Genomic DNA, 27554 nt, shown 5'->3' with positions numbered 1-27554 from the left:
TAGGGGTGTCTTTTGGGGACCCCGTGCATCAGGGAACAGGCCACAGGTGCCTTTGAGCACCCTCTGAGCTCTTGCTGCAGCAGGCTGTCATCCAAGATGCATCTCAGTCACCTGCTGCTGCCTAACAAACCACCCGCGAACTTTAGAGGCGTAAAATCAGCACCTTTGAGTTCTGACAATTCTGTAGGCTGACGGTTAGCTCTGCTGCTGCTGTCGCCTGGGCTTGCTTGCTTGATGGCTTGGCTAGGCCATGATGCTCTCGGAGGGCCTCTTGCATGTGGCCCTGCATCCCGAGCATCCTCCCTGCCTGGTGGCCTCAGCTCCACGAGGACTAGGGCACAAGCCCCGAGACCTCTTCAAGCCTAAGCTCTGAAGCCACCCCCTAGCCAACAGCACTCCCCCCACAGGCCACCGGGCAAAGCATAGTCCCCGGAGGCCAGCGGGGCCTGGACCCCGACACGCGTCATTACGCTGTTGTGGGACACCTTTGCCAGCCCTCCTAGGAGGCAGATGCAAGAGCTTTGTATTGCGGGCGTGTGCGCCGGGCTTGCCCAAGGCCTCGCTGTCCCATTGGTTACCTCTCCCTTCAATGCAGGTGGGGATGTTTAAGATTCACCCTGAGATTCCGGAAACCCTTTCCGCTGAAGCCAGAGCTTTCATTGTATCCTGTTTTGAGCCTGACCCCCGCAAACGCGTCACCGCCGCTGGCCTGCTCCAGGAGGGTTTCTTAAAGCAGGTGAACAAGGGCAAGAAGATCCGAATGGCTTTCAAGCCGGCAGGTGAGGCCTCCCTGGCCAGCTGGGGCCATCGCTCAGGCCCAGGCTTGTCTGTTGCTCAGAGCCAGCTGCCCGCGGGGTGCCCGTTTTTGTGAAGAGGGACAGGGCTTGGTGCAGTAGATGGGGCGTCGTCAAAACCTAGCAAGTAAATGTCTCTCGATTTGCTGACAGAGACACATGGAGCCCCACTGGCGACAGCAGTGTGTCCTCACTCACCGCCTTGTCTGTTAAAGTCTTGCGTTCAGGATTGGGCCCAGGAGGGAGGTGAGGGTTTTGTGGCTGGGGTTTTGTGTCTCCCCCATGGGCAGAGCCTGGCACTTGATGTTTGGAGCCTGGCCCGTCACCCTGTGCCGCTCCCGACCTCAATTAAAGGGTGTCTGTCCTGCAGCCACTCAAGTCAGCAACCCCTTCCAGGGCACTATGTCCTTCCTGGGCAGTGACGTAAGAGTGGCCCTGGTGTCCCTGGGGTTGGAAGCGGAAGCCAGGACAGAGCAGCGCAGCATCTTGGTCCCAGACAGTGATTGACTCCCCGCCAGCTGCTTAGAAATGCAGGGTCTTGGGCCCATCCTGGACCCACTGAAGCAGAACCTGCATCTACCTAGGACCCCTGGGTGATCCCTTGCATCCCCCAGCTAAAGCAGTACAGCCTCAGGCCCCTGGGTGGGTCACCTGGCCCGAGGGGCTGCTCGGGACTCAGCCTTCCCCTCTGGTTCTGCTCCCCTGCACAGAGGGTCCCCGGGGCACCGTGCTGGCCCTGCCCCCGTCGGGGGAGCCGGTGGGCAGCAGCAGCAGCGAGCACGGCTCCATCTCCCCGGACTCTGACGCCCAGCCGGATACGTTCTTCGAGAAGGCTCGGCCATCCAAGCACCGGCTCAGCCAACTGCTCAGGTATAGGCACCCAGCCCCTTGGGGACAGAGGACCTCCCAGGTTTAAGCCAGATGGCCGACGGCCTTGAAGGGCTTTTGATTCCTTTCTGCACCATCAGTAGGGGTGGGTGGGCGGGTGACAGCAGTGCAGGAGAGGAGGGCAGTGCTAACTGTCCCCTTCCCGCTCCTCTTGCCCTCTGCCCCCCTTCCCCCTCCTCCCTTCCCCTTCCCTGCGGCCCCTCCCCCTCCCCTGTCGCTCCTCAACCTCTCCCTCTCATCCCCCTCCTTCCCCCTTCCTCCCTCCCCTCTCTCCTGCAATCCCAACACTGATAGGGCGGGGGAGGGGGGTGGAAATAGGAAAAACCCTGAGGGATTGTCGCCTGCGTTTGTCTGCAGTGTTCCAGATGAGAGCTCGGCCTCGGAGGACCGGAGCGCAGCCTCATCCCCGGAGGACAGGGACCCGGGCCTCTTCCTGCTGCGCAAGGACAGCGAGCGCCGTGCCATCCTCTACAAGATCCTCTGGGAAGAACAGAACCAGGTGGCTTCCAACCTGCAGGAGTGCGTGGCCCAGGTACAGCTGGGCATGGGGGCCAGGACCCCCACCCGGGGCCAGGTCCCACAACAGGTCCAAATGGGACGGGTGTTCTTGCCACCCTGGGACATTTGCACAGTTGAAATAATCACCACAAGTGTTTCCCAACATCCTTCCCTCTTCCAACAAAACAAAAGAAAATACGAAGAAAAAAAAAAAAAAAAAAACTCCACTGAAACCGGAATTTGCGGAACACTGCGGTGAAAGCAGGCATTGATGGGGCAGTGCTGCCTCCTGGTGGAAAACAAACTGGGTGGCCGCCGAAAGCCCAGGGGGTCCCCACCTTGGTCCTGCTCTCACATTATCTGCCCCCCACCACCCCCACCCCTGTTTTGAGCCCTGGAGCCACGTTAGTCCCCAGCTGCAGGAGTTGCCCTCAGAAGCTGGGAGAACAGGCACTTGAGCAAATACTTTGAGTTTTATCACATTTTGGATGGGGAAAGGTCCTTTTAGCGAGAGGCCACACTGCCTCACTATGAACTGTGCCTTCTGACAAGGCCTGTTGGCTGGGGGGTGGGGGGCGTGTTTACAAGGGGTGAAACAGGATGGCAGACCCTTCCTTGAGGGGCTTAGTTTGGGGGGGGATGCAGAGAGGAGAGGGGGCCACATAGTCCACTAACAGGAAAGATATGGAGGGAATTCCAGGACCAGAGATCGCTGCTCACTTTGGGGAATGCCCGACTCCATTAGCAAAAGGATGGTGGCGGAGTTCCCGTCGTGGCGCAGTGGTTAACTAATCTGACTAGGAACCATGAGGTTGCGGGTTTGATCCCTGGCCTCGCTCAGTGGGTTAAGGATCCAGTGTTGCCGTGAGCTGTGGTGTAGGTTGCAGATGCGGCTCGGATCCCGAGTTGCTGTGGCTCTGGCGTAGGCTGGCAGCTACAGCTCCGATGAGACCCCTAGCCTGGGAACCTCCATATGCCGCGGGAGCGGCCCTAGAAAAGGCAAAAAGACAAAAAAAAAAAAAAAAAAAAAGGATGGTGGACACTCTGGTTAGTTTCCCGCAGTACTTCTTGGATTTTTTCCATCCCTCTCTCAGATTTACTCAATGACTATTTTGGGGGGCGGGGGGACTTGGGGATCAGAGTTCGGAAGAGCTGCATCTCTCCGTCGGCCACATCAAGCAAATAATTGGGATCCTGAGGGACTTCATCCGTTCCCCGGAGCACAGGGTGATGGCATCCACAATATCAAAGCTCAAGGTGGACCTGGACTTTGACAGCTCATCCATCCATCAGATTCACCTGGTACTGTTTGGATTTCAGGATGCTGTAAGTGCTCCATATGGCCCTAGAGAACATGCCAGAAGGTAGGAAACCCATCGAAGTGGCTCATAGCCAAGACCATGGAGTTCAATTATCATCTCTTCCCATAATCCCCATCTCTTCTCAGCTATTTACCCCGGAATCCTGAGTTTCAGCAGTTTTCTTTCTACACACCGAATATGCATGTACAAGTGATGGCCAATTGCATTTGGCCACAAAGAACAGGAGTGTAGGATTTGGGAACAGGTAGCATCTGCCAGCTGAGGAGGTGTGGGGTTTGCCCAAACAGATGTGAGTTGCTCCAGGTCCCAGACCATGTCTGGCTGAGCTTTGTGTCTCAGGCCCTAAGACAGCCTGAGGTTTCATAGGTGCTTGATAAATGTTCGTTGAATAAACAACCAAGAAGTCCATGTGGTAGCTCCGATTACTGTCCCTGTGCCCCAGACCCAAGTGTGGCTTGGTGTCAGCTTAGAGGAAGACTCAGCCCAGAAGAAACAAAAGTCGGATAGAAACCCCAGGCAGTGTGGTTAACACTTTATCTCAGAGTAGAAGCAAATTCAAATTAGTAAGAACGCCTACTTCTGAAAAGTACAACGGACCAGAAATCTGGATTTTTGTGATTTGTAGGTAAATAAAATCTTGAGGAACCACTTAATTAGGCCCCACTGGATGTTTGCGATGGACAATATCATCCGACGAGCGGTGCAGGCTGCAGTCACCATCCTCATCCCAGGTAAGGGCCCTCTTTTTGGTCAAGGTCAACTTCAGGCCACGGTGGCTATTAGCAAAGATCGAACATGTCCTCTGCAGTCACCACCTGTTGCTTTCTCTGTCCCGTCTCGGCTATGTAGGTCCCTGCAATTAAGTACATGCTGTCGCAGACCCCTTGGGGCCAAGATTCTGTCATTCTAGGAACAAGTCCAGGTGCTGTGTTGACATGGCCCCAGGCTTAACTGAAGACTTAAACTCGATCTAAAAGGATCCTTGAAGCCGAAGGCCCAGGTCCTGCAGTGCATCCTCCTGGGTGCTCAGGAATGCCTCCTAGTTGGTTGATGATTTTGTGGCTCCATCTCCTCTCAGAATCATCGTGTGGCAGTGCTACTGGTTAGATGGTACCGGAATTCGGGTTCTTGTTCACGGAGATCAAAGAATGAACTCCGCAAACACACAGGCAGCAAGCAAGCAAAGTTTTTATTGTAGAAAAGCAAATAGCTCCCAGCGTTACTGGGAGGGGGGAGAAGAGCCCCCCTTTCTCTGTTGTCCTATAGAGGTTTTTATCTCTTAAGGGTGGGGAGAGGCACCAAAGTGGGGTTCAAAGAGATGTGGTTTTCTCCCATTGGCCCTATTCAGTTACCCATATCAGTCCTTGTCCCATAAGATCCTAGGGGTGGAAATGTCCCCTAAGTCTCAGAGTTTCTTTGTCCTTTTCTTTGCTTAGATTAAGCTACCCCTCCTCTCATTCCTTTTCTATCCGTTGAGGAGTGGGCTAGAGATTCGCATTTCCTACAGTAAACAAAGCCGGTGGGGAATGGGCATTTCCTATAATAAAACAAGGCCTGAGGAGGTTGTTACTCCCGGAGCCCTTAAGCCACAAAGCTTCAATATCCATATCAAAGGAATGAATCGGAGCCCAAGCTCCCACACTACCTGAGTTAATATTCTATCTCAGTAGCTACAGAAACCTTTGGCTTTTGTAGGCCCTGTTTTCGAAACATTCCCGCAGCTTAACAAGCCAAGTTGAGCCTCCTCCAGCGCTGCCTCCCCTGTAGAAGGGCGGCTCTGTGGCAGTCTGTTGACACTGCCACTCCCTCTCTTTACTTGGCTCCCTCCCTGTCACCTGCTGCTGCTCACCTGAGTAAACTCTGCCCCGGCTCAGCTTCTGGGAGTGGTTAGACCCCAGGACTTCATTACTCCTCACTCCAAGCAGGGAACCATAGTAAAACCATAGGCCTGGTTGGAAGCCGGTTTGTACCTTTTAAAAACCGCCCTTGGCTAACTTAACTCAACACCGGTAAGCCTGTTTGCTCCATGGTAAGCAGGTAGGAACCATCCTTCCACTGCAGAGCGAAATGGTCTCCTCTCCATTTATAGAGTTAGCAGCCCCGGATGGAGCATTGCATTGGCCAGGCCAGCCCCTGAACACCCTCGTTTGCTGGCCTCGTTCCTAAGCTACAGCAAGCTCTGGCTTTGTGGAACCCTAGTCCTATTCTTCGGTGACGTTGAAACTGACAGCACTAAGGGCCTGAACCTAGCCACAACACAGATTCGGACTTGAACCCACATGCCAGTCTAGAGCTATATTGGGACTTAAACCAATGGGTGGTGGCTGTGTGTGTTTTTTGGTCTCCTGTCTTTTTAGGGCCGCACCCACAGCATATGGAAATTCCCAGGCTAGAGGTCGAATTGGAGCTGTAGCTGCTGGCTTACGCCACAGCCACAGCAACAGCAAGACAGGATCAGAGCCGCATCTTCGACCTACACCATAGGTCACGGCAGCGCCGAACCCTTAGGCCAGGGATCGAACCCGCACTCTTATGGTTCCTAGTCGGATTCGTTTCTGCTGCGCCACGACAGGAACTCCTAAACCCACAGATTTAAATTAGAATCACTCACCCAGGGTCTGGACTCACTGAGGTTCAGGTTCTTCCTGCCTCTGCGCACAAGGAATTCAGCGAGACAAAGTGATAAGCAAGAAATAGATTTATTAAGACAGGACGGCTTGTGAGGGTCCGGTGGGCTACAGTGTTCTCATCCAAGGGGGGTGGGGGTCAGAAAAGACTGCCTCTTCCTCTTAGAGCAGTAGCTCCTCCTTAGTATCCTGTAAGGTGTGTATTCAATTCAGCTGAAGGGCGGTCCTCAAACTCCTGCCCAGGGTCTGAATCTGAATGCAGGTCTCATCCCACCCCCCACCCAATAACCCGAGGCAATTCTCACACCCCCACTAGTCAAGCAAGCCTGCCTTGTTCTGATGGCTTTTTTGAGCCATTTCTTAACTTACCATGATCTCCCCAAATCCCTGAAGTTTCCCTCTTTATCTTTGGTCCCTTACTGGCCTTCCATAACTCCCTGTGCCTACTCCATCCCTATCAATTTCGCAGAGCTCCAAGCCCACTTTGAGCCTGCCTCGGAGAGCGAAGGGGTGTTTAAGGACACGGATGAAGTAGAAGAGGACTATCCCCCAGCAGACCCGCAAGGAAGCCAAGCGCCTGCAGCATATGGATGGAGCAGGCCTGCCTCAGTGGTTGCCCAGGAGGCCGAACCCCAGCAGCTCTACCAGCAGCACCTGAGCCTCCAGCTGAGCCAGCTCAGGCAGGAGACCAACAGGTGGGTGGGCTGGGACAATGACCAGGACCGGCTCTAGTGCCCAAGCACAGGCCATACTAAAGGCAGCAGCATTTAGCACTTTTCTGTCTCTTCACCAAGACGAGGCCGCTGACTGTGTGTGGGTCCAGTGGGACACCTGTGGCCTGTCCCTGCCAAAGTAGCTGAGTCGGGGATGTGTATCCCCAAGGAAGTTTTTGCCCTCTCCTCTTTGCATCTCCCCCTTGTCATGTCCTGATCCCGAGGTGGACATGTATGGACTGCCTTCCCCAAAGGGGACCCTGGCACTGCCATGAGGCTCCCTCAAGAGAGCTGGCACATAGTGGGTGTTCAGAAACTACTTGTTAAATGAATAAAATAATTGCCATTTGCTCTGGGGAACCACAGTCACTGGGCTTATAACATATATAACCCACAGCTAATAGCAAACAAGTTGGTACTGGTTCCCAAATGCCTCGCTGCCTCCGTCCCTTGAGAATGTTAATAGTCCCTTGAGAATGTTAATATTTAACGAGGGACATCAGTGTCAGTCATACCCATTTTGGAAGAAGAGTCAGATATCCCTAGGGGTGGACTTGAGTATGTGGCTCCTACGGACACGCCCGCCTTTGTAGTACAGCCATGCCTTGGCTGCTGCTGGGCAGAGCAGGAAGGCACCTGCTGAGGGTAACAGGTCCTCCCCTGAGTGTACGGAGACCACCGTCGGGGGGAGCATTTAGCACAGTCCGGGGTGTCTGCAGTAGTGCCCCTCCTACCTGCCGAGGTGCATGCAGCACCATTCCTGCCAGCCCCCCCCGCCCCCCCCCCCCCGCCCATGTTCCAACAGCAGCAGGGTTTCTATCGCCTTGATTGTCTATAAGAGCCTGAGCACTGGTTTCAGAGCCTTGGTCAGACGTAGGGGAACAAGTTGAAACGATGTGGCTAAGTTCCTGAGTGCTGGCCTTTGCTTTCAAGGGGAGGAAACACCAGGAAGGTGCCCATGTCCAGGCTGAAACTAGACTGACAGCATTGTGCCATTTTTTTTTTCTTTTTTTAAACCTGTTTGTTCAACAAGTGTTCAAGTTGAATTGAGTAGTTAGGCGGTCTCTGAATGACAACTTTTTTTAAACCAGACTTTTGGAACACCTAGTTCAAAAAGAGAGAGAGTACCAGAATCTTCTACGGCAAACCCTAGAACAGAAAACTCAAGAACTGTATCACCTTCAGTTACAATTCAAATCTAATGGTGAGTGAGTTTTCCGCTTGCTCTGACTTGTGTATGTGTGCTAAGTCAAAATCTGGCTCGTATTCCAGTCAGCCCTGACAAAGCCGAGGTTCTTCTCCGTCACATCGAGTACTCCAGTAGATTCTGGAATACTGATCAGTAATTAAAAGAAACTATTGGGGGAGTTCCTGTGTCGTGGCTCAGCAGTAATGAACCCAGCTAGTATCCATGACGACACAGGTTCAATCCCTGGCCTAGCTCAGTGGGCTAAGGATCCGGCATTGCCGTGGCTGTGGTGTAGGCCAGCAGCTGCAGCTCCGACTCAACCCCTAGCTTGGGAACTTCCTTTATGCGGCGGGTGCAGCCCTGAAAAGCAAAAAAAAAAAATCCTTTACCTGTGATACTTTTAATCTCTGGAAAGTGATTCCAACAACTGCGGAGTCTTGCGCAGTGTGGATCAGAGCAGCCCAGCCAGGTTTAAGGTTTAAGCTATTTCCTTGTCACATCATATTTACATCCTGGAATAGTTTATTTCATCCAACTTGTTACTTGAAGTCTTACTGTTACACATCAGTATATAACAAAACAAATTTCTCATCATTACAGAGACTACAGCGAGCTCAGCGTCCCCTCCTGGGTCTCACGGACAGAGAACAGATCAAGAGCTTGTTGACTGGTTGCAACTGCAAGGAGCGGATACAAAGACAATCGAAAAGGTAAATGCATAACCAGACAAACCATTCCTATGCTCTTATTACAAAGCTACTTAGCCCTTGATGTATGTGATCCTTGTTTCAGATCCTCGAAGAGGGTTACACACTTTCTGATATTCTTAATGACATCACTAAGGAAGACCTCAGGTACCTTAGACTACGGTAAGAACCACCTCAAAACACTGTGTGACCGAAAATGGCTTTTTTGGGGTGACGAGTTAGGCTTTTAAAACAGGCGATAGATGGAGTTCCTGTTGTGGCTCAGTGGTTAACGAACCCAACTAGGAGCCATGAAGATGCGGGTACGATCCCTGGCCTCACTCAGTGGGTTAAGGACCCAGCCTTGCCATCAGATGTGGTGTAGGTTGCAGACACGGCTTGGATTTACGTTGCTGTGGCTCTGGTGTAGGCCAGCAGCTGTAGCTCCAATTGGACCCCTAGCCTGGGTCCAATGCCATGAGCGTGGCCCTAAAAATACAAAAAATAAAATAGGCGCAGTAGCAAAAGTGCCAGAAACTCCCACCCTCCCTCTTCATTGAAGTTAATTCCCTTTCCTATGGCTTAGTCAGAAAACAAAAATTACCCAACCTCACTCCCAACTCTGGAGCTCTCCAAGGTTAAAGTTGGGGAAAAGCCCAGAGGGGGCAGAGGCTAAAGGACCAGTAGGAAAAGTTAAGACTTCCAGCCAGGCCCTGGCTAGGAGTGGAGTGAGGAAGGACATGAGATGGCAGCGTGCTCCACCCAAACCCTTCTTTCTCTACATTGCACCTTACGATTGTGAACCCATGTCCTCTTAAATAACCTGCTCTGCACAGAGCCACCAGCACGTCTGTACTTACTTACCTCTAAGGCCATGTCCCACTCCTGCTAGGGCACAAGGGTCACCTCCATATGTAAAGAGTTCACATTCCTATTTTGGTTTTTGTTTTATGTGCACACCTGTGGCATGCAGAAGTCCTGGGCCAGGGATCAAATCAGAGCTGCAGGCCACACCAGATCCTTAACCCACTGAGCGAGGCAAGGACAGTATTAAATTTTTAAGTTAGGGATTGCACTTTTAAGACCAGACAGCAAGTCTAGACAAGTCAAGAAGTAGATACTGTATAGCTTTTCTGTAAGGGCTCCTAAAGTAGTATTTTGTGGTGTCACCTTGAAGTTATCTTTGCCTACAACTCTAAAGCCGCTTCCTATTTGTTTTGTAGTGGTGGCCTCCTCTGCAGGCTCTGGACTGCAGTGTCCCAGTACAGAAGACAGGCTCAGGGGGCCCCGACAACCCAAGATGAGGCGTAATCAGCTCAGCTCGGGGGCAGAGGGAGCAAAGAGTGAACATCTTTGTGGTTGAAGCTTCTGTTAACATACACATGAATTCCGCTGCATTTTTACACAAGGGAGACACCACTGTTCAATGAACAATTAGAACTTGAAGTTTTAAAGGTGAGTAGAATTGTATGTATTGTGAGAAGAGGGATTGTAAAAACTAGTCTTTGACATCCCAGAGTAATATGAAATTCTTAAAAATGAACTTACTTCAATGAAGAAACGCTTACTAAGGAGGTCAAACAACAGGAGTTTAAGATAACAAAAAGGCTGGGAATCACTTTTAGATTATACTATCTACTATCATCTATCTTATTTTTTAACTGGCATTGCACTTAAAATTTGAAAAAGAAAAATATGTTAAGAATACGCCTTGTATTTAATGTTTGATATTGTTTGATATGAATGTAAAATAGAAACCTATTTAGAAAATAGCTTCGTATTTATACTGAATGTATAAATGGAGAAACTAAGTTATTTGGTCTTTGAAATGAACTAGACTTATTTTAAAATGGAATTGTCCTCCCCCTCCCTGCCTCATTATAATTAAATACTGTGTTTTATTAAGGAGAAATGATGGTTCAGTGAGAACAGACTTCAGCACCAACATGCACACTAAGGTACACTGGGTTAGCTGCTGGGCACTTCAAGGGACAGGAGAATGATCCCCTATGCCCACAAAAAGGTGGCAGAATTGAACAGGCATTCAAGATTTAGTCACTTAAAAAGTATGTGCGTATGTGTTAAAATAGCAAAATTCAACAAAATCAAACAAAACTATCTTAAAGAAATAATGTGAAGGAGGGTGAAGCCAACTCTATTACCTATTTTTAAACCTATGTAAATCTAAAATGACCTTTATGATATCCTTATTAACACCTAAGTGTACAGTAACATCTTTTAATGCAACACTGTACAAACCACATGCAATTTATACTATCTTCATCTACACACTTTTCCTCAACAATGTTGGTGACACAAAGCATTCCTTACAGTTGCTGCCAAAGAGCCCACTGAAGGTATAACCAGCTCCCATTAACTGATGGACTTAAACTTGATCCACTGGTTTGCACCCCGGACTTCAAAAGGCGGGTCGTTGCAGTAGATGTGATAGCCGAGTTCTTCCAAAGGTGGTTCAGGATCAGCAGTAGCAAACTGTGCAGCATCCTCAATTTCTTTCCTCACTTCAACATCGATTTCCTAAAAAATCACATTACAGTTCAAGAGACTTTTTGAATAGACAGCAGCTTGGGTACCAACTAGTTCTACTCAGAACCTGTTGCTAGTTTACATGTAGTTGGTATTTTTAAAGACGTTATTTTAAAAATGACACAGTGATCTACAAAGGAGTATTTTGGAGTACAGACATCAACATTTAAAACAGATATACTTGGAGTTCCCAGTATGGCCCAGGGGTTAACGAATCCAACTAGGAACCATGAGGTTATGGGTTCGATCCCTGGCCTTGCTCAGTGGGTTGAGGATCCAGCATTGCCGTGAACTGTGCTGTAGGTCGCAGACATAGCTCATATGCCACCTTGCTGTGGCTGTGGTGTAGGCCAGCAGCTACAGCTCTGATTTGACCCCTAGCCTGGGAACCTCCATATGCCACGGGTGCGGCCCTAAAAAGAAAAAAAAAAAAAAAAAAAAAGATATACTTTGGATGTTCTCTTGCCAGGGTCTATTTTTGGAAAGAACGGTGCCACTGGAGGAGTTATAAGGCCTTAGCAATAAGTCCTGTGAAAATACAAAACATGTACTTTCCCATTTATTAGAGAAAAATTGCTCAGAACCTTCAAACCATAAGGAGTGACTGTACCTTTAATTCTTCAACACTGGCAAGATTGCTGTTCACCATTCTATCCTTGAGAAGCATGATCGGGTCACTCTTACTTCTTACTTCCTGAATTTCTTCTCGTGTACGGTAACTATGAGGAGGGAAAGAGAGTTGCAAGTACGTAAGAACAGTGCAGGTATAGCAGAGACAGTCTATGAAACACAAAGTATGTTTCTGAAACAAAGGCGCACATCACTACTTATATGTCATTGTAGGAATGGCAGAATTATACTTTCAAAATATAAGAACTCAGCCTAATATGCTGTAACAGCTCATCTGTCTTTATAGAAACCTCTACAAATGGCAATTCACCTGGATTCCCTGGCATTCTGACAACAGGGCCCAAGTTTTTTTTTGCTTCTTTGATCTAGATGTAGGGCATGAAGGTAGTGGGGGAGCCTCTTAAAGTGGGTGGAGACAGTAGAGAGGGTTTTTCTAGCAGGAAATAAATGTGCCTTTCCTTTCTCCATTAAGACCCTAGAGCAGCATGGCTGGTAAAAAAAAACTTAAGATTTTCCAGTTCTTGACTGACTGGTACATCCTTATCCCACATCACTTGAAATAACACAAAGTGTTTTTTTTTCCGTAGAAGCTGCTCTTTACAACATTTTCCCTTAAACCTTCATTCTACACTCAAAAGCTTACTGTTATGGCTTACTCTGACTAAATCTACTTTTTTAATTATGCTATACTCCAGGATTACGGCATTACAGGTCAGAGTTACGAAGTGGTAAAACTGCTTTTCTTTTTTTTACTGCTTTATTCCAACATATCGAATACCCCATGTACCACTGGTCTTGCTCCAAACCAGCCAGAAGAACATTTTCCAATGGAGGAATATGGCATGAGAGAATTTGCATTAATGCCTAAAAAAGCTAAATACCCTCCACGACACTTCTCTACCATCAGATCTATCTTATGCAATACTTTCTCTGCGAATGTTTTCTTATTGGGGCTCATGCTAACATGTACATACTACCTATTGTAGGAATTTTCAGACTGCTTTCTATATTGGAATCAATTTATTGGGAGGCACTGCTTTCAGCCTCAGACTAACTACTAAATCAATGCATGAGGCCAACTGGTGTCTGACTTCAAAAGCAAATGTTCAAAAGCTCTGTTTTCATTCAAGTAGCACCATTCAAAGCCCACCCCTTTAGACACCACACTCCGTTTTCCCATGACCATACCTGACTCCGGGATCACTCATACTGTGTCCATGGTAACGGTAAGTCTGCAGCTCCATCAGTATGGGCCCCTAACACAGAACCCAATGAAGGTTAGGTCAGACAATGGGCACAACCTCAAATGTACACCTTTTAAGATCAAAGTTTCTCTCATCAGAGCTTCCGAGTTGTCAAGAATTTCTAGTTGACCAATACTGCCTATTTCATCCTTTTTTTTGTCTTGTGTCTTTAGAGTCCCACGTGAAGCACATGGAGGTTCCCAGGCTAGGGGCTGAATCAGAGCTGTAGCCGCCGGCCTACACCACAGCCACAGCAATGCAGGATCCGAGCCGCATCTGCGACCTACACCATAGCTCACAGCAATGCCGGATCGTTAACCCACTGAGCAAGGCCAGGGATCGAACCCACAACCTCAGGGTTCCAAGTCAGGTTTGTTAACCACTGAGCCATGACAGGAACTCCGCATCCTTATTTTTAACAAGAACTTATTTTATCAAAAAGGCATTTAGCATGGTAGAACCTGTTGACATTACATAAGGAATTGTCTATTTTGCCAGTATTGCATTTGATATATATAAGAACTGCATAGATTTAATGAAGAAAGAGGGGGTAGCATTAATCTTCTAGGTCAATAGACTAGTCTTCCCCCCCCACCCAACCCCCGACAGGGGTGGAATCATGTACAAGCATTCTGAGCCTTTTAAAAAGGCTAGAGAAAAATACTAACATAAACCTTAATAAGCAAACCTCTAGTCTGCCCATCCTTCTGCACTCTCCAGCACACATCAAGATAGGCTAGGTAGGTGAATTTCTACCTCACACCCATTTGGCAGCCAATCATTCTTCACACACATCTGGCTCATGTGTAACAGAAAGTGGGCAGGTACCGACAACCTGACACTTAACCCTGTGACAGGGTGTCTAGCTCCCCACCAGATAGCTTGCTCAGGCTACACTAGCCCTCTTCCAGAAGACACCTTTGAGCACTGAGGGGATGGGATAGATCTAGGATCCCTGGGCAGTTTGGTGCAGAAATTTAAAAACTGGCTCCGAATCCAGGTGCTTGGATTCCAATCCTGGCTGTAACATCTGACGGTTACGTACCTCAGTTTCCTCACCTACAAAGCAGTTGTGCTCAGAGTTGGGCCCATTACATAAAAGGTGCTTAGGGCTTTGCCTGCCATACCGACACCTCAGTAAGTGTCACCTGTGTGTCATCCAATAGCCATGTGGAAGCACAGTGGGTTGGGCTAAGGGGATGGTGATAAAGGGGTTTATCTAAACCCTCCCCTAACTCCAAGATCAGGCTCTGGTCAGGCTGAGAAAGTTAACACGCAATTATAAACGATTGATCCTGTTTCCACGGTGGCGACACACTCTTATGAACTGGGGGAGAAGGAGATGATACTCACCCCCCAGGGCCTGAAGTCCTGATGGAGACCACTGAGCCCACTGCCACCAACCTGCCATCTGAGTCATGCCCTATTTTTATTCTTTCTCTTGTTCAGCTGCTCTACATTTCCCCCTCTGCTTCACCCTCTCTCCCACTTTCATTGCTGCTAGCCAAATCTTAGTTGCATTACTGCCCAAACATACACACGGGGCAAGGCACTGCAAGGTACACCTCAAGGGCCTGCTTTCTGGGCCGTGGGACCCTAACACTGCTTTAGGGAGAATAACATCTTTCCACCGGATTGGATGGCATGTGAGCCTCTTTTTAGGCCAATCTCACTGTAACTGGAAAGGGCAAGATTCTCAGGACTGAAACAACCCAGACTAAGACTACATCATTGATCCATCATATTTAATTTGTAGAAGACAAACTTATCCTGAATATCTATTCTCTATATAAGCAAAGTTCTGTGTTGGGCACCGGGTGAGTCCCAATCTATTCACTCAAGGGGCTTATGATTAATGGCGGGGGGAGCTGGAGGCACATAATTAAACTCAGGGCAAAATAGATGGTCAAAATGAAGACAGAGGCGGAATGCTGAGGAAGCACTGGAAGATTTACCCCAAATGGGGGTCACATGGAATGAGGACGTGAGCTACCAAGACCATGTTATTTGTGAAAGCACCCGATTCACTTAACTGGACTCTGCTTCTATCTTGTACACCCCAATGAGCAGCTACCCCTAAGTAGCTGCAATTAACACAGGAGGCATCCTTTAAGACACACAAATGTCATTAGAAATCTCAAGCCTAGAGGCCTACGTGAAGAAAACCTTACCTTTCCAGATCTACAGTAGGCAGCTGCAAACCTTGTGGCCTCCCGGACACACAGGATATCCATTCCATCTACCTGTTAGTAAATGGGAAAGGGGCAGAGCATAAATCCAATTGCCTAAAACCATTCTCATTTTACATGATCTGTTCATGCACCAGGAAAATACAACTCCTCAATGTGTCTGAGACTGTCAAGGGCATGTGTGGCACAGTGCCCGGGTCCTGGGCCAGGAGGGTGCAGCTGCAGCCTTGCAACAGATGTCCTTACCCTCAGCCCAGGAATGAAGTCGCCTCTCTTATAGTAGTCAGTGCTGGCTGCGGCTCTCTCCACAGACGTTCCCATCCCATAGCGATTATTCTCACAGATGAAAACACAAGGCAATTTCCACAAAGCTGCCATGTTGTAAGCTTCAAATATCTGACCCTGGAAATATGTAAAGAAGTTCGAGTGGTTTCACTGAGCTGTTTTTCTCTAGACTTCATCATCCACAACAGCCACACTCTTCTATCTGGCAGAGAAAGCTTTCAAGGACGAAATGCCTTATCTGCAAACACCTCAGCTTCTGAGGCAAAGGAGGTGGTGTGCTGGGGGGAGCCGCAAGCACATCATACTTGTTCCTCTGGGGCCAAGGCAATAGTATAGAATACCCTGGGGAAAAATCAACATGTACCAAAGTACTACAGCTACCTAGTTGCAGGGTTCATTATCGATTCTTTGAGACCCTCTAGAGAACCAGAGTGAACTAGCGTCTGAGAATCCGTAGCTGGAGCAGGGCCTCAGAGCACATCGCTCACATGGTGGTGATTACTCAGACTGTGACAAAAGAGCAGAAAGAGTCAGGCTTCAGGAGCTGTGAGAGGAGTCTCACAATGCCCTGGCATCCACGAGAGTGAAGTCTGTACATTACAGCACTGGTTTAAGAGCTGGTTTGCAAGGCGTTAAAATGTAAAACGGTCTATCCCCAGAGTGTGTAAAGCAGTAAGCCAGAGCAAAGGAGAGCACCCTCTCAGAGTACACCCACATAAAGCGCCAAGACGTCGTAAATCTCTTTATCTGGCCACAAAACCAAATCTTAGCCTGCCATATGAGTAGCCATGGCAACTAGTAAGCAATAAACTACTCCTCCACAAACTGAACTGTGAATATCCAACATTTTGGAAATACAGCTATAATCATTATTACGAAGTTGAGACACACACTCACCTGATTAGCAGCACCATCTCCATACAAAGTCAAACAGACCTCATCTTTTCCATTATACTTACAGGCCAGAGCAATCCCAGCTCCCAGGGGCACCTTGTATTAAGGACAACCAAGAAAGGAACCAGAGAAATCCATGAGGGAAGAAATTAACTCTCTGAATGTTAACACCTAGCCAAAATGTGAGAGACGACATACTATCCCCACAAACTCTCCCTTCTCCAACCCTGTCTCTGCTTATCCCGTCCCCAATATTATCGATCAGTAAATTAACACTAATAATCACTGTATTCTGTTTCAACCGTTAAGCAGTAACATTTCTGCAAACATTCAACTACTAATCCTGAACAAACAAAGCAGCCAAGGATTTAAAAAACAAACCAATCAGATGCTAGAACCTTAATATATTAGAACGTTGACCAAACAATCTAGGTATGATTTTAGACTGTTACTTGTTCATTATTTACTAACCGATGTGAACAAGGAGGGCAGCATACCCACTGAGGCTGGCTTCAGAGTCAAACGAGGCCTCTAGTACCCTGACCACCTGCCTCTCCTGGTCTAGTACCAGTGCCAGCACTGTCCGCAGCAGGGACGGGGGTGGGGCAAAGCCATTAACATACTTAAACATCAATTAAAAGGTGAAGGGCATAGCTCTATTGCTAGAGGCTCTTGCTTACTTATAAAACACAACGAATATCTAAAGGAAAAATTTTAATCATTGTCCCAATCTGTTTACTAAATGATCAAATGATAGGGTATGAAGCAACAGGTCATTTAAGGCACACCATGCCCCCTATCCCCAAGTACTAAAACACTTCAGAGGGAAGTTTTCGGGGGTACAACATATTGCACATGTGGGCCAGAGCAACCCCAGGAAAGCATGCAATCCTCCTCAATTACCTGAGCTCCCACAATGCCATTGCCCCCGTAGAAGTTCTTGGCATACATATGCATCGATCCTCCTTTTCCTTTACCACAACCTCCTCTTCGTCCTAGAAATGGCAATAGACACGTAACACACCAGAAACCAATATATAAAACAAGAGCCAGGACATGGAAACAACCCAAATGTCCATCCACAGACAACTGGATTAGGAAGATGTGGTAATATATACGCAATGGAATACTACTCAGCCATCAAAAAGAACGAAATAATGCCATTTGCAGCAACATGGATGGAACTAGAGACTCTCATACTGAGTGAAGTAAGTCAGAGAGACAAATACCATATATGATATCACTTATATCTGGAATCTAATATAAAGCACAAATGAACCTTTCCACAGAAAAGAAAATCATGGACTTGGAGAAGAGACTTGTGGTTGCCGAGGGGGAGGGAGTGGAGTGGTTGGGGAGCTTGGGGTTAATAGATACAAACTATTGCCTTTGGAATGGATAAGCAATGAGATCCTGCTGTGTAGCACTGGGAACTATGTCTGGTCACTTTTTTTTTTTTTTTTTGTCTTTTTGCTATTTCTTTGGGCCGCTCCCGTGGCATATGGAGGTTCCCAGGCTAGGGGGTCGAATCGGAGCTGTAGCCACTAGCCTACGCCAGAGCCACAGCAACGCAGGATCCGAGCCGCGTCTGCAACCTACACCACAGCTCACGGCAACGCCGGATCGTTAACCCACTGAGCAAGGGCAGGGACCGAACCCGCAACCTCATGGTTCCTAGTCGGATTTGTTAACCACTGCGCCACGACGGGAACTCCTGGTCACTTCTGATGGAACATGAAAATGTGTGAAAATAGAATGTGTACATGTATGTGTAACTGGGTCACCATGCTGTACAGTAGAAAAAAAAAGGTACTGTGGAAATAACTATTAAAAAAATAATAATAATAAAATAAAAATAAAATAAAACAAACAGGCGTTCTCGTTGTGGCTAACCGGGTTAAAGACCCGATGTTGTCTCTGTGAAGATGCAAGTTCAATCCCTGGCCTCACTCAGTGGATTAAGGATCTGATGTTGCCATGGCTGTGCTGTAGGTCTCAGCAGCAGCTCCAATTCTGACCCTTAGCCTGGGAACTTCCGTATGTCACAAGTTAAAACCAACAAACAAAACCCAACAAAAACAACAAACAAAACCATACCCCGAGTGTTTACTTAGAGGCTCAACCAAGAGAGACCAATTCAATGATATAGGATGATAGCATGGTACCCTGGACTGCTTTTCCCTTCTTTTTTTTTTTGCTAGTTACAAACATCTTCTGATTCCTCCTATACTGTTACAATGGTTTAACACAAGGGGAACATTACGATTCCCAGAATTTAACCTGCATACAATAAAATGCTTATTCTCAATTTATTTTGACTACCAGATTTCTGCTGGCAGGCTTGAATGATATATGCTATTCTGATTTTATAAAGCTGATTTTTTTTTTTTTTTTTTTTTTTTTTTTGTCTTTTTCGAGTGGCACCCGTGGCATATGGAAGTTCTCAGGCTAGGGGTCAAATCAGAGCTACGACTGCTGGCCTACACCACAGCCACAGCAATGCCGGAGGATCCAAGCCATGTCTGCAACCTATACCACAGCTCACAGCAATACCGGACACCCAACCCACTGAGCGAGGCCAGGAATCAAACCCATATCCTTATGGATACTAGTCGGATTCGTTTCCACTGTGCCACAACAAGAACTCCCTAGAGCTGATCTTTTACCTGAAAGGCCAGATAACCTCAAAAATGGTCAGTTTACTCAAAAGCACAATAGGGCACCAAAAGGGAGAGGCTTTTTTGGTTAAGTATTTTTTCTTTTACTTCAAAAAAAGTTTTATTGTTAACTTATAAACAGTTAGCATCTTAATAGGGAAACTTAATTTCACCAACTCCCCCTTTTGTAAATTAACAGCATACCTGTAAGTTCCGCAAGAATTTCCCGGACAGAAAGCCCACGAGTAAAGGTAAAGCCATGAGCTCGGTAGGCTGTGATCAGATGGTCCGTAGGGTTTATGCCAGCCTCCAGGCCCACGCAACAAGCTTCCTGTATTCAAGCAAGCAGCAGCAATGAGTCAATTACAGTACCCATTTCTAGATAAAGTATTTCCCAGACTATTATGAAACATCTGGCCTAGTAGAACCCTTTAGTAATAACCACAAGTGGCTCTATTTTTCATCAGAAATAGAGTAGAGGATAAAGCCCAAGCCAGAGCCATATGTACAGATACGCTGTTTTAAGTCTGCGTGATAATTTGAAAAATGTCCTAAATCAGATGTCAACATTAAAATATTGTGTGAGTTTCACATGAAAATGGAGAGTTCTGTCTTCTCTTGAAGACAAAAACGATTAGAAGCATTAGCCCGTACCACATGGCACCAACTGGCTAGAACCAAGTTAGAACTTCCCCTGCACGGGGCCTCTATGTTCCAGTTCACCACCAGTCCTTGTCACCATTCTCCATTCTTTGTAGAGCTGACAGGCTTCACTCATTTATTCTACCTAAATGGTCCCTGGCAGACATGATTTTGTAACCCTTGGCCTAAACCCACAAAACAAATCAAAAACAAAGCAAAACCCCTTGGCTCCAAAAGCATATCCAGTACACGTGCTCACAATGCCACAGTGGCATAGGAAATCAGCAAAGTAACATGTGACTTTAGCAAAAGCTTCATAGCAGGCCTCATTTTTATTCTAAAGTACCAGCCTCAAATCCTTCAGACACAAAAGGCAGGATAAGAGCCAATACATAGCATACTACAATTCCTAAATAACAGTTTTACTACGTAACTCTCACTCACCTGACCATCACACAAGTGACAGAAACCACGAATAATTTTCTGTTTATAGAGCTGATCTGCTTTTAACTCCATTCGGCGAACAGTCTGCATCATCCTGTAGTACTTGAGCCCATCCTCCCTGGTGAGCACCGTGGTGACAGGTGGGCCCTCTTCCAGCCGGTGAAGATCACATTTCTGAAACACAATCAGACAATTATCTCCCAATCACTTCACTATTAACACTGCCAACTCATTCTAAGATCTAACTCTAATGTAAATGTTTAACTTGAAAACTAGCAGATGAGCTCATCAGAAATGTGGCATATTGCTCCTGACTCCTTAAATCAGAAAACTGACCGTGCAATGGGATGGAGTTTGGGAGGAAGGAAATCTTTCCAGAGGACTTTCACTGAAAACCTCTAGAAATCAACTGAGTTATAGGCTGAAAGACAAACTTCCAAAGAAGCATTCTAAGAATCTTCTTATTCAAATAGTTTACCAAATCACATGGGGTGGGGGGAAGAGACACATGCCTGTGACATAGAAAAGTTCCCAGGCCAGGGATCGAACCCATGCCACAGCAGTGATCCCAGATCCTTAACCCACTCAGCCACCAGGGAACTCCCCAAAAATCACATTTTAAACTTTAGAATAAGTCTTGGAGTTCCCGTCATGGCTCAGTGGTTAACGAATCCGACTAGGAACCGTGAGGTTGCAGGTTTGATCCCTGGCCTCGCTCAGTAGGTTAAGGACCCGGCGTTGCCGTGAGCTATGGTGTAGGATGCAGACGCAGCTCGGATCCCTCCTTGCTTGTGGCTATGGTGTAGGCCGGCCGCTGTAGCTCCAATTCAACCCCTAGCCTGGGAACCTCCATATGCCAAGGGGGCGGCCCAAGAAATGGCAAAAAGACAAAAGCAAAACAAAGTACTTTAGAGTAAGTCTTTAATATTTTTTTTAGCTGGCTACCCACCTCTGAAGTACCAGCAAACTGCTAAATTAAGAGTAAATTCTAATTTTTGCTAAACTTCTCTGAATCTTTGATTCTAGAACATTTTGAATACAGTGGTGAAAAAGCACAAATAGCAAAATGTTCTACTGTAAAGGTAAAACCATACATCAAAATGTACCTGTGGAAAAAAATTTTAATACAAAGCAAAATAACCTCTTACCTTAATTTCAAATGTAGCATCATTTGCAAAGTTACGGGACGCCACCAGCACTCTGCTTGCCTTGAGAGATCAAAATATACAAGCATATCAGTACTTTTTATTGTCGGTTATTTCTGAGTCATTATTCTTATTAATCAGTTATCAGGATGCAGTCCCAAACTTTAATAAGCCCCAACACATTCATGGGCTTACTCTCTTCATTGTGCTGGCATCTTACCTTCCAAAATGAATCCAGGCTTTTTGGCCAGTGAAACATGACTGTACCCCCATCTCAAGGCAAACAGGAGGAACAGAAAGGGAGCAAAACCCAAACTTACTACTGAGGACTTTGTTTCCAAAGAAATTACAGTGCAGGAGTTCCCACCATGGTGCATCGGAAATGAATCTGACTGGGAACGATGAGGTTGTGGGTTCGATCCCCAGCCTCACTCAGTGGGTTAAGGATCTGGTGTTGCCGTGGCTGTGGCATAGGCCAGTAGCAACAGCTCCCATTAGATCCCTAGCCTGGGAACCTCCATATGACCCTTAAAAAAAAAAAAAAAAAAAAGACAAAGAAATTACAGTGCAAATATAATGAATTAATAGCCAAAGTGAAGAGACTAGATCATCTATGGGCTTTATTTATGCTCTTCTTAGTCATAACCAGGTACGCTGGGCAAGCTAAAGCTTCATTTTCGGAAGTGTTCTTCAAATAAAACAAGGATTCAATTCCTATTTCGGGCAATTCACTTCTCTATGAAATGGTACTATAAGGAAACTCAAGGATTGAAATCCTGTGAAATCAGATTGTTACAATCATTATACAACTACAGATGTGATAAACTCATTTGAGTAATTTAAAATAATAAATAAGAAAAAAAAAAAAGGAAACTCAAAGCATGAGATGAACAGCTTAAAGAGAAATATACAACACAAAGGGTACTTGGCATTCCCTGACTTAAAAAAAAACAAGATCTGAGGGATGTTTTATGATTTCAACAGCCCCTGTCTTGGATCCTCCTGAAGCCCCAGAAGAGAGATGTTATCTACAATAGTGCTTTCTACTTGATGCTCAGGTGACTGTCACTACTTAGGGGAGTAAAAACCTGGGAGAAATGTTTCCTTTTCACTCTTTCAATTGACCATAACTATTCAGAGCAAAAGTACTCCACGTAATGGCTAAGGTCCAGGTTAAACCACACACACTTCATCAATTAGTAGTCGTATACTATTTTAGCCACACTCTGCCACGTCACACTGATACGTAAACCAACATCACTTTTTTTCACAGAGACTTGAAGCACGTTCTTCAGATCCCACAAAACATACTTCTGATATGTTACCTTACCATCCAGCTCATAGCATTGGACTTCATCCTGGTGAGAAGGGTTAAGGCCCATCTACTAAGTGTACATACAAGCCCACAGGCAGAAAACTATTATCTATTCACACCTTCACCTTCAGATAACAATATACCTGTTATCTGATAAAGTCCACAAAGACAATGACATTGCTGGAGGAAAAGCTTATACGCTAGAAACAAATGCTTCAGTTAAGTCAGAAGGAGAAAGAGTCCATTAATATATCTACAGTTACGTGAAAAATATTAAGCAATTTGGGAAATAAAGTTGAGAGGTGTGAGGTGACAAACAAAAGGTTATGTTTGGCAATCACGAAACAGATGTGTTAGCTCTGACAGTTAAAAACCTCACAAAGCCGGGTCATAATGGAAATACAAACAGTAAAATAAGGAATAAAAATTTTAAATGTTAATTTACTCTTCTGTGAAATAAGCACTTTGAAAAATTCTGACTTCTTTCAAAGATGACATCACAGGTACTTAAGTACCTGAAGTTACACTGAGCTCTCTGCTTTCATTTCAGAGACTCAACTTTCTGTAGGATGTGCTGGCATCCAGCTTCTAAAGGTTCTGAATAGGCTGAAGGGTGGCAGGTGGAAGGAGGAAAGAGTGGAACAGTGTCCCAAGGCTTCCACTTGCCAGCCTCGAGTAAACTGAAGTGAAAAATGCTTGAGTGAGTTCCTGCCGTGGCACAGAGGGTTAAGAATCTGACTGCAGTAGCTCAAGTGGCTGTGGAGGCTCAGGTTCAATCCCTAACCACCCCCACACAGTGAGTTAAAGGATAAAAAAGATGTGGTACATATATACAACAGAATACTACTCAGCCAGAAAAAGAACAAAATAATGCCATTCACAACAACATGAATGCAACCAGAGATTATCATACTAAGTGAAGTTGGAGAAAGACAAATACCATATGATGTCACATGTGTGGAATCTAAAATATGGCACAGATGAACCTATCTACAGAACAGAAACAGACTCACAGACATGGAGAAAAAAGAAAAGACTTGTTGCCAAGGGGGAGGGAGTGGGGGTTTGGGGCTAGGAGATGCTAACTTTTACATTTAGAAAGGATTAACAACCAGGTCCTACTGTATAGCACAGGGAACTATATCCAGTCTCCTGGGATAAACTATGATGGAAAGGAGTATTTATTTTTTTTTAGGGCCGCACCCACAGCATATGGAAGTTCCCAGGCTAGGGGTCCAAACAGAGGTACAGCTGGCGGCCTACACCACAGCCACAGCAAGGAGGGATCTGAGCCACACCTGCAACCTACATCCCAGCTCACAGCAACGCCGGATCCTCAAACAACTGATCGAGACCAGGACTGAACCTGAATTCTCATGGATACTAGTCAGGTTCATTACTGCTGAGCCACAAAGGGCTCGAGACTATTTTTTTAAAGTATTAAATATGTATAACTGAGTCACTATGCTGTACAGAAGAAACTGGCACAACACTGTAAATCAACTATAAAAAAGGTTTTTTTAGAAAGAAACTGTCAGTCTATAATGAATCTAAAACACTTTGAACTAAGTAGCTTGTGTTAACACACCTGAAACCTGATAGATGAATGAGCATGTTGAACCCAAGAATCCAAAGTACACTGAGCACTCTGGAGACATCTCACAATTTCCGACCACTTACAGAAACACTCATTAGCTGTTTTGCTTTGTTACAGGGAAGGGGAAGTATTAAATAGGGCTTCAGCCCACCAACACAGGGTTAATACAGAATTCTTCAGAATATTTGTCTTTCTGCCTTAGTACAATTAATCACACATATGCAGGCAGCAGAAAAAACATGCAAAATAGCTTAACAAGAAGGACAGCTCAAGGTAAGGAGCAGTAACTCCTTCAGTCTCTCATCCTCATTAAAAATGCTTTTAGGGAAGGATCAGGATGGTGGAGGAGTAAGAGGTTGGGCTCGCCTTCTCCCACAAACACATCAAAACAACACCTCTGCATGTAGAATGATTCGCACCAAACATCTACTGAACACCGGCAGAAGAAATTATTAAACCTCCCAAAAGGGCAAGAAACCCTCAACATAATTGGGTAGAACAAAAGAAAACAAGAAGAAAGAGACAGAGTAAAGAATGTTTTTAATTAAATAAATTGTTCTGCACAGGAATCCATTTCTGCCATAATAATCTTATCTCTTAAGAATTTTTGACTAAATAAAGTTATATTTCATTTTTGGTCCTTTTGGAGCCACATCTGCAGCATATGGAAGTTCCCAGGCTATGGGTCGAAGTGGGGCTGCAACTGCCGGCCTACACCACAGCCATAGCAACACCAGATCCAAGCCGCATCTGCAACCTACACCACAGCTTGTGGCAACACTAGATCCTTTAACCCACTGAGTAATGCCAGGAATCGAACCTGCATCCTCATGGATACTAGTCAGGTTCTTAACCCACTGGGCCACAGGAACTCCCATATTCCATTTTTAACAGATCACTGTTACCCAACTCTCGTTTCTATTTGACTTGAGATGTATTGTATGATTTTTGAGAAGGCCCAAGTTTTACTGAGGTGGAACACCAAGTGCAATCTGCCTTTGATGCCAACACATTGCAGGAAGACAACAACCCACAAGCAGGAGTATTTTGGACAGCTAAGGGAATGAAACTCTGATTTTAAATATTGACTTTTCGCTGTTCATAGGGACACAGGGGATAGTAATTTGAAAACTCACAAATTTTCCTTGTCTGTAGAACGCCATCAATTCAAACGAAGTTCTACTGTAATCACACCGAACTAAGGCCCTGTATGATGTTGAAAACATATTTCTATTACCTACATTCAACTAAAAACTGATGTTTTGGACATTAAATAGTCACGTGCCTGGCACACATTAAGGGCACAATAAATGCTGGATTTATCTTTTGTGTACATAGAAATAAAAAATAAATACAAAAACTAGAGCTCCTGTCGTGGCTCAGTGGTTAACGAATCTGACTAGGAACCATGAGGTTGCGGGTTCAACCCCTGGCCATGCTCAGTGGGTTAAGGATCCAGTGTTGCCGTGAGCTGTGGTGTAGGTCGCAGACGCGCTCGGATCCCGAGTTCCTGTGGCTCTGGAGTAGGCAGGTGGCTACGGCTCTGATTCGACCCCTAGCCTGGGAACCTCCATATGCCGCAGGAGCGGCCCTAGAAATGGCAAAAAGACCAAAAACAACGGTGAAATGTGCTTGTTTTTCAGGGAGATCCAATCACAACCTAAATGCTAATACAGATTAATCACATGGCATTCTGTGTTTGTCAATCAATGGCAGTCCTAGAGAAGTACACTTCCTCCAACCGTTCGATGATCTCTGCCCTATACCAAGCTGAGCTGCCAGTCTTGGGAGTTACTGGAGCAAGAACTGCAAGTCAAAACTTGGCTGCAGTGATACCAAGTCACATTACCACCCATCCCGTGCTTAGAGGTCAAAATGCTCTGAACTTCGGCTAGGAATGTCTAAAAGTTGGAGCCATAAATAGCGCTAACCTCTAACCCCATCCTCCCAAACACCACTTTAGCTACTTCTATCCTAAATGAGAGTGTCTCCGCATCTGTGTGCAAGTGGAGGGCCTCCCTCTGGGTTCTGCCTGACGGCTTTTGAATCGACTGCCTAGGAAAAGCTCACCGTTGAGGCAGAGGGGAGGAAAGAGTACCAAGTGTGTTGTTTCTCTGGAACCCAACCCTGCATCAACACTCCACAGAGCCGAGCGCTGGCGTTCAACAAATGTATACCAAATTGGGAACTCAAATAATAACAATATTTAATACTGACGGCACCTACCATGTACCAGGCGCTACCGGAAAGGTTTACATACTTGTCACTCCTTTAAGCCTCACGACAACCCCATGGAGTAAGTACTCTCCATTTCAGAAATGAGGAAATTGAGCACCGGGCTGTTTTAAGAAAAAAAGCAAAACCAAAAAACTCTTGCCCAAGACCACAGGGCTAGTAAAGAGTGAGGCTGGCGTCTGAACGGAGTCAGTCTCCGGATTCCTGGTCAAGAGGAACTAAGGAAAAATTTTAATGAACCGGCCAGGAAGAGGCAGCCAACTCGAGGAAGCCCAAGGCCCCCTTTTCTGTCTACAGTAAAGGAACGGGCACTTTTGCTTCTTTTGGGGGGCGGGGGGCGGGCATTTTGGGGCCGCATCAACAAGCCCGGCACGGGGAACCACTGCTGACCTCCACGTGGACCTTGTAAAGCTCCCCCTCCAACAGGCGGCGCCGCTTGGCCGAGTCGCCGCTCCGCTCGCGGCCAGGAGTGCAGCACACAACGTGGAAGCAGAACAAAGGCCTGCGGCTCCCCGAAGACCGCTGCGCCCGGCCCGACCCGCCCGCCTAGCCCGCTTGCCCTGCCCTTTGGCGTCCTCCGGCGTCGGGCCCCGCCTCGGTCCCGCTCTTTCCCTGCCACGGGCCGCTCAGGCCGACTCACCGGCTTCTGGGCGACGCCCGACAACACGCGGGAGACGGCGGCGAGCATCTTCCTCATGGAGTGCGGGCAGTGGCAGCAGCGGCGACTCCCAACCGCTCAAGCAGCGAGGCCCAGAAGTCTCCAAGTCTCCTTCAGGCGCCCGGGGAGGACGCTAAGACCTAACGGCGGCGCTACGGAACGCGACGCGACGCGACGCGACGGAAGACGTCATGCGCCGCACCGGGCCACGGGCCAACCAGGATTGCTCTCAGGGCGTGCCCCGCCCACCCGAGAGGCCCACGGCCGCCCATTGGGTGTCGGAGCCAGAGAGCTGGGCTGAGGGCTGCCTCCGTCACCACACGGGTGAGGGGCGGGAGACCTGAGGACGCCTGCG

The 27554-nt window shown here is 46.9% G+C and overlaps 2 protein-coding genes across 2 annotated transcripts in view; one reads left to right on the top strand and one right to left on the bottom strand.

Moving 5' to 3' along the window:
- The window catches only part of MAP3K15 (mitogen-activated protein kinase kinase kinase 15), a 150480-nt gene extending 139934 nt beyond the window's left edge, over positions 1-10546 (top strand). The window contains exons 20-29 of the mRNA XM_021080807.1: positions 596-779; positions 1505-1664; positions 2040-2214; positions 3321-3506; positions 4128-4233; positions 6599-6824; positions 7934-8046; positions 8641-8741; positions 8824-8900; positions 9941-10546. Coding sequence (XP_020936466.1) covers positions 596-779; positions 1505-1664; positions 2040-2214; positions 3321-3506; positions 4128-4233; positions 6599-6824; positions 7934-8046; positions 8641-8741; positions 8824-8900; positions 9941-10028 — 1416 coding nt within the window. The 3' untranslated portion in view covers positions 10029-10546. The remainder of the gene's footprint in view (positions 1-595; positions 780-1504; positions 1665-2039; positions 2215-3320; positions 3507-4127; positions 4234-6598; positions 6825-7933; positions 8047-8640; positions 8742-8823; positions 8901-9940) is intronic.
- On the bottom strand, positions 8536-27520 carry PDHA1 (pyruvate dehydrogenase (lipoamide) alpha 1). The gene is made up of 11 exons (XM_003360244.4): positions 27182-27520; positions 21398-21457; positions 20250-20423; positions 19368-19494; positions 17410-17501; positions 16510-16602; positions 15574-15729; positions 15310-15381; positions 13083-13150; positions 11875-11983; positions 8536-11255 (listed from the first exon to the last, which is right to left on the bottom strand). Exons 1-11 carry the CDS (start codon positions 27236-27238, stop codon positions 11091-11093), a joined length of 1173 nt encoding a protein of 390 aa, XP_003360292.2. The 5' UTR covers positions 27239-27520; the 3' UTR covers positions 8536-11090.

This window comes from Sus scrofa, chromosome X (genome assembly GCF_000003025.6).
Source record: "Sus scrofa isolate TJ Tabasco breed Duroc chromosome X, Sscrofa11.1, whole genome shotgun sequence".
NCBI classification, from domain to species: Eukaryota; Metazoa; Chordata; class Mammalia; order Artiodactyla; family Suidae; genus Sus; species Sus scrofa.
The sequence above is the reverse complement of the archived record's forward strand: the minus strand, read 5'-3'. Positions and strand labels throughout refer to the sequence as shown.